Here is a 13,229-nt window from a genome sequence, read left to right as displayed (position 1 = left end):
ATGTATAGTTCGTCTTTATGCAATTTTTCTACATAATGTTGAAAGATAGATAGGCTTGTCAAGAAAAAAGACTAAATATACTATATATGAAAAAACGAAGACATGATTCTTTGGTTACGGAATAATTGAGAAAATCTTCAAGGTTATAATATTATCGGCTCTCTTTTTTAAATTGAGGGAGCAGCCAGAAATTGACCGATGTTTTTTTTTAACAATTTACCCATTTTATACAAATCCTACAAAACTTGAAAACAAATTTGCCTTTTTTTCTATCCAAAATTTGAATCAAACAAAGTGGGATAAGGTTGATAGAATTGTGACTTTTGAAGGCACAAACAAACACCTTTGATCTGATATAAAAAAAGGTATCTCATTTCTTTACTTTTTGTGCCTATGAACAATGAAATGAAAGAAAATAGACAGTATTGATCACAAAATTGCTTTATATACATTCTCTCTCTCTCAATTGTGTGTGTGGAAGTCATCTAAAACTTTTCTTCAACATTCCAAGTCATCTAAGAGGGGGCTTGCTGTTAATGACAACACCCCCTCTCTTGCTAGGGAGTGATGAGAGAGAAGAAACACCCCTTGAAGATTTCTTTGCTATGACAGCCTTAGGCAGAGTATACATCTTGTAGCTATGCAAACCATTTCCACAGCTCTTTGAAGCCTTCAAATTTCTTCTACAAGGAGCTGTTGCTGATTTCTTCACCAGATCTTCAATGCTTGTCACCCTTGAAAGTGATGTGAAAGACTCTGATTTCCCTTGATAAAACTGGGAAAGCCCTCTTCTGCAAAACAAACACCACTAAAACACATAAAAAAGTGATAAAAATCATATCTTTCCTTTTTTTTGGAACCATTATTGATCCTCTTAACTAAAAAAAATAAAAATCCAATCTTTACTTACTTGATAGGCAATTGCTCAATGATCTCTGACAGATCACAAAGAGATGAAGATGAAGATGCATCATCCACTGTGTCAGATGACGTTATGGAGGATGATCCATTTGAAGCATCTGAATCTTCTCCTATTGATGAAGATGAAGTTTCTGATTGATCCCATGATTCTTGAAACATATGATCATGACTGTTTTGCCCTCCTTCCATCTTTACTCAAACACTCACAATAGAAATGATCAAAGAACATTAAAGGGATCTCAAGAACATGAATTTCTTGGACCAACCAAATGAAACATATATATATGGGCTTGTGAAATGAGATTAAAAGAAGTGGATTAGGCTGGTTTTCATTCATCACCTTAGGGTGCATGGAAATCCCATGCTACCTACGCTACGAACACGACATGTGGCGGGCATCCAACAGTGCGATTGTGACGATTGGTCGTTGGTGCCACGTGTCGATTTGGATTGGTGAAACTAAGGGTGAGATTAGAGGGGGCCCTCAAGTTTGATAATTTATTTGCATTACTTTTTTAATGCCTTATCTTTAGATTCTCCATTATCTTGTTGTATGATAAGAAATGAATTCTTGACTTTGGGATTTTGCCCTACTTTGGACATGGATAAGTTCAATAGGAGTATAAAATTGAACCTATTGCTTATCTTCCACACCTCAAAATCTTTTACTATTTGAATAATTCAATAGATCTAGTCATGAGAATGGTATTGATATACTATTACTTTCACATGAAATATCAATGTGAATAGAAATAAATTAAGAGATATAGAAGATATATTACAGTAGATCTTTAAAAAGTATATCTATCTATATATATATATATATTAATAAACATGGGATTGACTATCTACCCTATCAAGAACCACATGAAACATATCTTCCCATTGGTTCCATATCAACATGACATGGCACCTCTTATGTCCATATCCCTTTCCTAATATAAACTATAAATTGGTAAGTACTACTACTACTACTATTTTATTGGTGTGAGGAAATGCCGACAACGTTGACTAGGCCATTCTTTGAGACTAATAAGTTTCTTATTTAAAAGTATACAATAATAGAAAAGTATTCTTCTTAATGAATTTTGTGTACAAAGTAAATCAAAAATAGGATAAATGTTTGTTCAACATTGACTCTTTTCTTATCCGAATTGATGAGATAAAATTTCATCATTTCGAGTTTTTTTATTCTCAAGAAAATACTAGTATATACTCTTCACCATTAAGATAATGACACTGTTCTAATGGGTACAATGTGATTATGGTAAATAAGCAATAAATTATCGAAATAAAGAAGTATATTATGTTTGGACCTTTTCATATTAGCAAACCCAAAATACTATAATGAGTTGTATTGATCATTAAGGAGGCAATTAATTGAGGTTAGAAGGTGTAATTTATAAAAAGAGGTAGGCAAAAGTGCTTCAACCCACTCAATCATTTTCATTATAAAACCTTATCATGAATTATTAAAGGCACATGTTGCTGACTAATTTTTTCAGACTTTTAATTTTTTTTCAGACTTATCAATAACAAGAATGTCAGTTTCCTAGTTGGGGACATCTTTATTGAATTATTCAGATAAGGCTTACTCTTAATTTCTCCATTATTCACACAAATATTTCAACGTTTATGTTTTAATTGGAGGACAAATCGTAGGTGAAGAAGATTTGGAAATGGAATACTTTATATTGAAAAAAATAAGAATTGGAGTTAATAGGTTTTGAAAAAAAATAAGAATTGGAGTTAATAGATGAAAATGGTGTTTTTAAATTAAACTTTGTATTTTTAGTTCAGAAAATTATGAATTGATATAAATGTATAGTGACTTTTCGCTTTCTTTGGTTGATTAAAAATCTCAACTCTACAAAAGTAAAATGACAATGAACAAAGTCTACAAAGGAAATAATCAATTCATCTTAACCTAATTTATGCTTAATATGGTGGTATATTAGTTTTTTGAGTAGTGATAAATTAACAAAATTGTATATACAAAATTAGGGTATTTTTGTCATTTTCTATCATATGCAAAAATTAAGGAATTTACCAATTTTAGTCATAGCATTAATTTTACATTCTAACCCCTTATGTTGATTAAAGAATGAAAAATAATACCTTCAATTAGAATTCAAAAAGAAAATGCTTATATAATTTTAACAAAATTTTTTATTATATTTAGACAAATATTTTACATCATGTTTTTTCTAGTATTAACAAAAAAATATGAAACAAGTTGAAAGAAGTACAAAGAACAAAATAAAAAGAGCGAAAAAACTAATAATTAAATTAAATTTATTAAATCAAATTAAACAAAATATAATAGTGATAAATTATATTATAAAATTATTTATAGATTAAATTTGCTAGTACATTATACCTGAATTACCGTTTTTTTTATCTATAAAACAATTTAGTATAAACTTATTTTTCAGAAATTTATTCAAATTATCTTTTTAATCTAAAATCTAATAGATTTATATCATTTTTCATTTGGATCTCTCACGTACATTGGATTTTAATTCATTTCTTTCAACTACTTTAATTTTTGTGATTTGGAATATAATTTGAAGCTTATAATTTCAAATATTTTCTGTTTATTATAGCACACGGAGAAATATGCAAAGAATGGTCAATACATGGCCATTATCGAAAGTACGTGAATGAAGACATAATTATATATTTTGAATATATAACTAGTAGTACTACACTTGAAGAATGTTTCACATTCCTAGGTGGACGTCAAGTGTGACGACCTTCCATCATCGAACTACCTCTTATGTATCATTTGATGCACTATAAAAATATAGTAACAAATTATTAATCATTAGAAATTACCTATAAATATCAATGATTTAAAAAATAATACGTGAGAATTTCTAACCAAAAGAGTGTTTTCCTAATTTATACTTTGTAAAAAAAGAACAATTTTTTTATGTTCATATTATTGTGATAGTTTAAAAAAAAGGAATATAAAGTTGTTCCATTAAAATACTATGGATGATTATTCTATCTAAAATTTTATGTTTTAATAAGGGTTAGTATAAATTCAATTACATAGTATTTGTGCAGCAATATAAACGAGTAATGAAAAAAATTATAAATAAGGTCAAATTAGTCACAAAAGTATGTAATTAATGATGCTATCTAATCAAAATAAATTAGTATTATTCTTTTTTAAATTTAAAGGACATTTTGTGTATACAATTTTTGTAAATTTATCTTTACTCTAGTTTTTTACTACCAATTATTGTTTGCGATGAATCTATTTTCCCATATATCCAAAAATATAAAGAGAGACAACATAATCGATTGAAAGATTCTTGATAAGATAATCAATACATGGGTCAAAATTGTTTCTCCATTTCTATACGAGTCATCAAATATAATGGGCCACATATTTCAAAGAAAAACACTTACCATTATAATGACCTAACATTTGAAAATATTTTAACGCTCCCCCGTATATGTAATCATTTCAATAACCATTGTAGACTACCAAATTAAAAATAGGTCCCTCTACATAAATGGAATATATATATTTATATGAGTAGTGCATAAATTTTCTAAACTTGAACCGTATATAAAATGTTAGGTTAATTAGTTAATGATTAATAAAAGATGGTAAAAAACGATATTATTTCAATCTGTTTTATTCGTTACTTGATCTTATAGAACGAACTTAGTGGATTCAAAAATTATTTTGTATGGGTAGCAATAAGCGATGGTCAAAATTTGATTATTACTATATGTTCTAATTTGATTGGATTACAAATAGTATTTTCCTTCATCAAAATAAAAAGGAAGAAAAACAGTTGATTGAAAAATTGAAAAAGCATGGGAAATGAAAGATATGAAGCTGAGATCTAAACTTGAGAGTGAGGGGCTGAAGAAAAGAAGGTGGGGTATATTTTAGAAGACGGCCCATTGGATTAGGAAATTAGGGTTTTGTGCTTTTGCTGTGTGGTTAAATTACCTAAAACACCCTCCCCGCGTTTGTTAATTACACTACTCCCCCGTCCTATTATAGATGTCACACTTTCCTTTTTAGCTTGTCCCACAGAAAATGTCAAATTTCCTTTTTTGGTAAAAATTATCTTTCACATTAATATAAATATATTATTTTCTCTTTCCACTCAGAAAAAACAATATCTTCTAAAATCCCGTGCTACTATCCAAGTGTGTCACATGGAGGGAGTACTATTTAATAAAATTTTGATGGTTTGATTTTTTAGTAAGTGGTTACTACCATAATTGTGAAGTACAAGTAATTCTATAAGTCCATCCACAACGCCGAGAGTGGGGCTAGAGCCGTGCCGCAAATATTCTATAAGGCCATCCACAACGCCGAGAGTGGGGCTGGAGGGCACCGAGCATTGGAGGTGGCTTGTGCCGGTGAGGGGCTGGGAATGGTGCCGAGCACCGTTGCAGCCTGGCCAGACACCCGCGCGCTTTGCGGGTGCCGTGCCGCAAATCCATTTTTTTAAAATCTATAAATATACTCTCCTATGGAATATAAGCTGTACGCGCTTAGTACTTTTACTTATTAGTACTTTATTAGCTTAGTACTTTTACTTTTTTACTTACATTTTACTTTACTTCATATGTTGTAAGATGTTTTAAATAATAATGACTATGATGATAGTATAAATTAATCACCTGTATCCAAAATAAGATAGTCGATGATCGATGATTGAATAACTTATAAAATTATTATTAATAAGATTAATTTCATAAGTGATTACTAAATTATAATATTTGTAACAAATTAATTATTATATTCTAATTTGTCTTATAATGAATGCTTAAACTCTATAGTATTATATCCTTCTCAATAATTGAATTGTTTTTGGCACGTATATTGGAATAATCTAACAAATTTTTTATTTAACTTAAATTAATAAACTATATAATTACTACATCATTCTTTATTCAAATAATGGGAAATACATAATATAACCATTAATTTTGTTTGAAGGGGCTTTTTACTATATTTTTTTGAGTCACTAACTATTCTTGGACATATATATATAATTATATATGGGTGATGGATGGTTATTCAAGTACTTTGCTTATATTCAAAGTAAATAGTGGAGTAGTAAATTTTTTTTTATCATTAAGATGTTGTAATTGTAATTTTAATTAAGTTCAATTGCAACCAACCATCTTCATGTTTAAATGAAAAGATTTAATTACTCAATCATTCAATAGAATTTAATATCAATCGAAACTTTTATTTATTCAACTAAATCGAAGTTATATTGAATCTAAGTAAATTGAACCAACATTATTTAATTAAATACAAGACTAATTTAAAATTCAGGAATAATTTGATACAACTTCTATAGTTTAATGATATTATAATTATACACCATTATATCTTATTATAAACAGTATTATTATTATTGTTGATATATTGCTATTATCATATTGTACATGGCGATTTGTGTACTAGTAATAACTATTAAATAGTAGTATTATCACCATAGTTAACGTGTGAGGTGGGAGTGAAAGTGATTTTGTAATGAGGTGTTTTGTTTAAGTTTTAATTCAAAATTTTATTTTACAGTATATTAGTATTATATCATGACTGATGTTATATAAGATTAAATACAAAATAATTAGTCACAACAGAATTTGAATATTATAATTTTAAAAGTAATTTTATATATTAAAATATTCAATTAACAATAGATAAAGCAATAAATAAAAGTATAAAAAGTAAAACGAAATCAACAAGAAAGAAAAGAAAAGAATCACATATTCCAAATGCATATTTAAATTCTTACTATTCATGCTTAAGGATAAAATAGTCTAAACAAAATTGATGTTTTTTAGGTGAAATAAATTAAAGTGAATATGTAGTAAATGCACAAATTTTTATTAATATTTTATTTTTATGACTGTATATATTATGATCATTTAGGACTATTAAAAAAAATCTCTCTATAATAATTAGTAAATATACTATATAAAGCTCAGGTTAAACCATTCATTATTCCACGTTTCAATCCAAATGTGCAAACTCAAATTTCAGCAAAAACCATTTCCTTGGATTTCTTTTCATTGAAGATAAGAAGAAAATTAGACGATTCACTACAAACCAGTTATTTCCTTAAGACGTTCTAGCATTCGAGCAAAGCTTTCCCTTTGACACTCTGTCATATGACGAATCAATTGGAAATTGAAATTGAGAGACAACTGCCCATCTTTCCCCTCTGATTTCAATTTTGCAGAGAACACTTTCGATCAGAGTGCATTTGAATCAGATTCGCACAACGTCGATACACACTATCTCTGCTTTGGATTACAAATAGCATTTTCGTTCAACAAAATAAAAAAAGGAAGAAAAACAGTTAATTGAAATTTAGGGGAAATTGAAAGATATGAAGCTAGATCTTAACTTTTTTTTTTCAGTGCGGAACCGTATAAGCCGAGATCTAAACTTGAGAGTGAGGGGTTGAAGAAAGGAAGGCGAGGTATATTGTAGAAGACGGACGGCCCATTGGATTAGGAAATTAGGGTTTTGTGCGTTTACTGTGTGGTTAAATGACCCAAAAGTCCTTCCCCGCGTTGGTAAATTACACTTCAATTTAATTAAATTTTGATGGTTTGATTTTTCGATAATTGGTTACTAACATAATTGTGATGTAATAGTAATTCTATAAGCCATCCACAACTAAATGTGCCCACAGTTCCAGAACCGATGGTTACGGTTCGGAACCACCGGTTCTGGTTTTGGAAATTGCCAAACCGGAACCGAACCGCGAAGGTGTTTCGCGGTTACGGTTCCGGTTCCAAACCGACGATTTTTCAAGGTTCTGAACCGTCGGTTTTTTGTGGTTCCGGTTCAAAAAAATTTGAACCTGAACCGAACCACGGTTCAAAAATCGACGGTTTCAGTTTTAACCGCCGGTTCGGTAAACCTTAGGCAGGTCTACCCACAACGCCGAGGGTGGGGCTGGAGCCGTGCCGCGCACCGAGCATTGGAGGTGGCTTGTGCCGGGGAGGGGCTAGGAATGGTGCCTTGTATGCGGCCTGGTGCCGAGCACCCTAGCGGCCCGACCCAGTATCCTGAGTGCGTTGCAGGTGCCGCGCCGTGCCGCAAATCTATTTTTAAAATCTATATATACACCCCAATTCTAATTCATTTCATTCACAATCTCACATTTCCTTTCTATTCCTCCGTAAATCTCACACAAAAAAATGAGTTCTCAACCTGACAGAAGACCATCCGCGATGGTATTTGTTACAGAGAGCCCACTGATTCAGGCCCAAGATCTATCAGCTGAAGAAACGGAACAAGCAGCTGCAATTAGGAATCCAATCGGAGGCCCAATAGCAGAAGCCCATCGTCGTGAAGCCCGTGCTGGAAAACAGCCCACATATTTGAAGGATTACGTGTTGAGTTTGGAAACTGCCACACATGATTGAACGTGTCCTCTGATGGTTAATTAGTTGGTTTTTCATAGTATTGCATTTTCCCATTTCCTAGTAGTGGATAGTATAGCACGTTTCCATTTCTTAGTTGGTTATTGCATTTTCCCATTTCCTTGTAGTGGCTAGATAGCACGTCTCCCTTCCATAGTAGCGGTTAGTTGTAGCTCCTTATAAATTATGTACTCCTCATTGAGGAAAGGCAGAGAAGAAAACAACTAATCTCAGTTTTTTTTTGTGTTCCCTTTCGTTAAATCCTTCTTGAGCTTTGGTTAAGGAGTAAGATCCTACTCCAAAGGATCTATTCTGTAACAATTTGGTGCTTTCATTGAGTCACAATGCATTCAAAATCAACTCCCCCACCTACAACATCCACCGTGGTCAATACCTCAGCAAATACCAACCACACACCCAACACTCCCACTCCTCACTCGGAGCAATTCCCGTCTCTTCCCCTTCCAATTCAACACCACTTTGATCGCCTACAACTCTCCACCAACACACAAATTGAATCGCTCGCGTCGACATTCACGCAACGCCTCGATCAGTTAATGGCTCTATATCACTCCTCACTTCAGCCACCTCCCTTTTCCTATGCTTCATCACCTCAAAATGTTCGGCCTCCCCCCGACATCTTTTACCCCACACCAACACACTCCTTCCCTTTCCACTACACAAATATGTCCCACCCTTCCTGACTTTAGCTCAATTCACCACCCCCATACCTCAGTCACACTCCCTCAAATCATGCACCATCCATTCCAGCCTGCTCATCCCACCTTTCCTCAAAACACTACACCAACAGCATTCCGCGGCTCCCAGCTTCGCCTCGAAGCCCCTAAATTCGATGGCCAAGACCCCACTGGCTGGCTTTTCCGTATATCAGAATATTTCGACTTTTATGCAACAGCCCCAACTGAGCGCCTTCGCTTGGTCGGTCTACTCCTCGAGGGCCCGACATCTGAATGGTTTCAATGGGTTCGTAACAACATCATCCTTTCTTCTTGGGATGATTTTGTGGCTCAAGTCCGCCTCCGCTTTGACCCTGGCCACTTTGAAGATTATTTTGGGGCTCTCTCCAAACTGCAACAAACCTCCACCATCCTCGCCTATCAAACAGAGTTCGAACGGTTGCTCAACAAGATTAGCGGTGTCGCCGAGCCAGCTTTGGTCTCGGTATTTATTGCGGGCCTCAAACCTCTCCTGCGCCGCGACCTTACTCTTCGTCGGCCGACTTCTCTAGCGGCGGCTTTTGCCTTGGCTCGTGAGCTCTCTGCTCAATATGTGGATACCATTTCTGCAGCCACTACTCCCCAATGCCGACAATGGTCTTCTGCAACTAGCTCCACTCCTTCACTATCCTCAACACCACCACCTACATCCAGCACCAATCTGCCACTGCCTTCCACTCGATCTGACCGCCCTATTCGGCGCCTCACCACTGCCGAAAAGTTAGCTAAAGATGCTCAAGGCTTGTGCTACTGGTGCGATAAAAAATGGCACCGAAATCATCGTTGTCAATCACGGTTGCTCTTGTTTGTTGGTGACGATGATGAGTCCCTGGACTCCTCTACTCCGCTGGACCCTTCCGCAGATGATATTCCAATCGCCGATGTGTCCACCTTGCAAAGTCTCTCGGCCTCTTCCAGTCCACGTTCGCTCCGCCTCACCGGCACTGTTATTGGCTCTCCAGTGCAAGTTCTTATTGATGGCGGAAGTACGCACAATTTTGTCCATCCTAATATTGTGGAGAAACTCCAACTACATGTGCAGCCCACTACCCCATTTCGGGTCTATGTAGGAAATGGAGATTCTTTATCTTGCACCAACCAATGCCTCGAGGTCCGCCTCCATATTCAAGGGTACGAGTTTCTGGTGGATTTATTTATACTACCCATTCATGGGCCAGGTATTGTGCTCGGAGTTCAGTGGCTCCAATTGCTCGGGAGAGTGACTCATGACTATGCCTCTCTAACCATGGAATTCACTTGGCACGACTCCCCAGTTTTGCTGCGTGGTGATACATCTCCTCTGCGTCAGATTTCGATGAATCATTTATTTTCATTAGCAGATGCGGAGTCCCTATCGGCCTGCTATGAAATTGTTGTGCTTCCTCGGTCAGCACCGCAACTGTTGCAGCCTTCAGATCCCCCCTCTGATCTCCATCCCTCCGTTCGTGAGGTATTGCTTGCACACGCCCCAGTTTTCAGTCCTCCTCAAGGATTACCGCCGCGACGCCTATTTGATCATAGGGTATTTCTTAAAACTGGTACCTCCCCGGTTCATGTACGGCCATATAGATATCCTCATTTTCAGAAGTGTGAAATAGAGAAAATGGTTCAAGAAATGCTGGACCAAGGGCTTATTCGTCCTAGCCGCAGCCCATTCTCCTCACCCGTTCTGCTCGTTAAAAAGAAGGATGTCACATTTCGCTTCTGTGTGGATTATAGAGCCCTTAATGCAGTCACCGTACCAGACCACTTTCCAATACCTACGGCTGATGAACTCTTTGATGAACTTGGTGCGGCGTAGTATTTTACAAAGCTCGATCTTCGTTCTGGTTACCATCAAATTCGAATGCATGATCGTGACTCTCATAAGACTGCTTTTCGAACCCACGAAGGCCACTATGAGTTTCTTGTCATGCCCTTCGGATTGACGAATGCCCCATCAACATTCCAAGCTTGCATGAACCGTCTGTTTCGGCCATTCCTTCGGCAGTTTATAATCGTCTTCTTTGACGATATATTAATTTACAGCACCTCCCTTGATCTTCATCTCCGACATCTGGAAGCGACATTATCTCTTTTATTGGAGAATCATTTTTATGTCAAGCTTTCAAAGTGCTCATTTGGTAAAACTATGGTTGATTATCTTGGTCACCAAATTTCTGCCGGATGCCTTCATGCTGATCCCGCTAAGATTGAGGCAATGACTTCTTGGCCTACTCCAACAACGGTGCGGCAATTGCGGGGTTTTTTGGGCCTCACGGGATACTATCGGAGGTTTATTGCCCATTATTCTCATATTGCGGCTCTGCTCACTGACCTATTAAAGTCCAACTCTTTCAAATGGACCGATGCTGCTACATCGGCCTTCACGGCGCTCAAGGTCGCAATGACTTCTGCCCCGGTTCTACATCTGCCTAACTTTTCGAAACCATTTATTATTGAAACAGATGCTTCAGCCACCGGCATTGGCGCTGTCCTTCTCCAAGATGATCACCCTATTGCTTTTTTTAGCAAGAAGCTTGGTCCCCGTCGCTTATCTGCTTCGACGTATCACCGCGAGCTATACGCTATTGTGGAAGCTATTCAAAAATGGTGTCAATATCTATTGGGTCGCACCTTTACTATTCGGACGGATCAACAGAGCTTGCGAGAATTATTGCACCAGATAATTCAAACTCCCGAGCAGCATTTCTTCATCCGTAAACTTATGGGGTATCAGTTTACTATTGAGTACAAGCAAGGCTCATCCAACCGTGTTGCTGATGCTCTCTATCGGCGCAACGAAGTTGACGAACCGGCCCTTCTGCTGGAAACTTATTGTCAGCCTCCACCAGAGCTGATATCTACCCTCCGTAGGGAGAACAAGACACTGCCCGAATTACTTCAGCATCATGAGCTTGCAGCCCAAGGCAATCTTCAGCCTCCCTTTTCAATTCACGACGGGTTGGTGTTCTATAACCATCGTCTTTGCTTAAGTGCCAGTTCAAGTTTGATTAAATCCATCATTGAGGAATGCCATGCCACCCCTTCGGCCGGTCACCCGGGAGTTGATCATACCTTCCGAAGAGTTGCCACTTCCTTTTATTGGCCTCGGATGAGAGCTGATATCCGTCGCTTTGTTATGGCATGCATCACTTGTCAAACAACGAAGTACTCAACTAAGCCTCCGGCGGGCTTACTTCAACCACTGCCCATTCCTACTCAAGTTTGGGATGAGGTGACTATGGATTTCATCACGGGATTGCCTCCCTCCCGCGGCCTTGGCACAATTATGGTGGTCGTCGACCGTCTCACCAAGTTTGCCCATTTCGGAGCATTGCCTTCTTCCTTTGATGCACACCGCGTTGCTGCTTTATTCGTGGATGTGGTCATCAAGCTTCACGGATTTCCGGTGTCTATTGTCTCTGATCGTGACCCTATATTTCTTAGCAACTTCTGGACCGAGCTCTTTCGCCTCAGCGGCACTTCTCTTAAGCGGAGCACTGCCTATCATCCTCAAACAGACGGGCAATCCGAAGTTAAGAATCGTGGATTAGAACAATATCTTCGGGCCTTCGCTCATGCACGTCCCACACGTTGGACAATACTTCTTCCATGGGCTGAATTTGCATTGAATACTACCTTCCACGATGGGCTAAAAATGAGTCCGTTTCAAGCTTTGTATGGTAGACTTCCACCTTCTATTATACCATATACACCTCGATCCAGCACTCTACCAGCCGTAGATGACGTTTTATCTGAACGTGATGAACTTATGCGTCAGTTACGTCGCAATCTTGGCATCGCTCAGCAGCGCATGAGGGAGTCCGCCAATCGTCATCGCCGTGAGCTTACTTTTCAAATCGGTGACTTGGTTCTATTGAAATTACAACCTTACCGACAGTGCTCTGTGGCCCGAAAGCTCTCGGCTAAGATCAGCAAGCGTTTTTATGGACCATTCAAGGTTATTGAACGAGTAGGCGAAGTTGCTTATCGCCTCGAGCTTCCGGAGTCAGCTCGTATCCACCCGGTTTTCCATGTGTCTCTGCTCCGACCATACATTGCTTCGTCAACCCAACCTGTGGTTCAGTCACTCCCGGCAGACTTTATTGGGGATCGACCCCTCTCTATTCCTATTGCCGCAGTTCGAGAACGCACTAT

The 13,229-nt window shown here is 37.0% G+C and overlaps 2 protein-coding genes and 1 non-coding gene across 3 annotated transcripts; 1 reads left to right on the top strand and 2 right to left on the bottom strand.

Annotated features, from left to right (window-relative positions):
* Positions 1 to 351: 351 nt before the first annotated feature.
* On the bottom strand, positions 352 to 1,173 carry LOC121793928. Its single transcript, XM_042191951.1, has 2 exons — positions 911 to 1,173; positions 352 to 791 (listed from the first exon to the last, which is right to left on the bottom strand). Exons 1-2 carry the CDS (start codon positions 1,108 to 1,110, stop codon positions 512 to 514), a joined length of 480 nt encoding a protein of 159 aa, XP_042047885.1. The 5' UTR covers positions 1,111 to 1,173; the 3' UTR covers positions 352 to 511.
* A 5,909-nt stretch (positions 1,174 to 7,082) lies between these two features.
* On the bottom strand, positions 7,083 to 7,225 carry LOC121797521. Its single transcript, XR_006049885.1, has one exon. It is a non-coding gene; the product is annotated as a small nucleolar RNA snoR135 (small nucleolar RNA).
* A 1,880-nt stretch (positions 7,226 to 9,105) lies between these two features.
* On the top strand, positions 9,106 to 10,890 carry LOC121795456. Its single transcript, XM_042193995.1, has one exon. It carries the CDS (start codon positions 9,106 to 9,108, stop codon positions 10,888 to 10,890), a length of 1,785 nt encoding a protein of 594 aa, XP_042049929.1.
* Positions 10,891 to 13,229: the final 2,339 nt, after the last annotated feature.

Source organism: Salvia splendens, chromosome 3, assembly GCF_004379255.2.
Source record: "Salvia splendens isolate huo1 chromosome 3, SspV2, whole genome shotgun sequence".
In the NCBI taxonomy this organism is placed as follows: domain Eukaryota; kingdom Viridiplantae; phylum Streptophyta; class Magnoliopsida; order Lamiales; family Lamiaceae; genus Salvia; species Salvia splendens.
The sequence above is the reverse complement of the archived record's forward strand: the minus strand, read 5'-3'. Positions and strand labels throughout refer to the sequence as shown.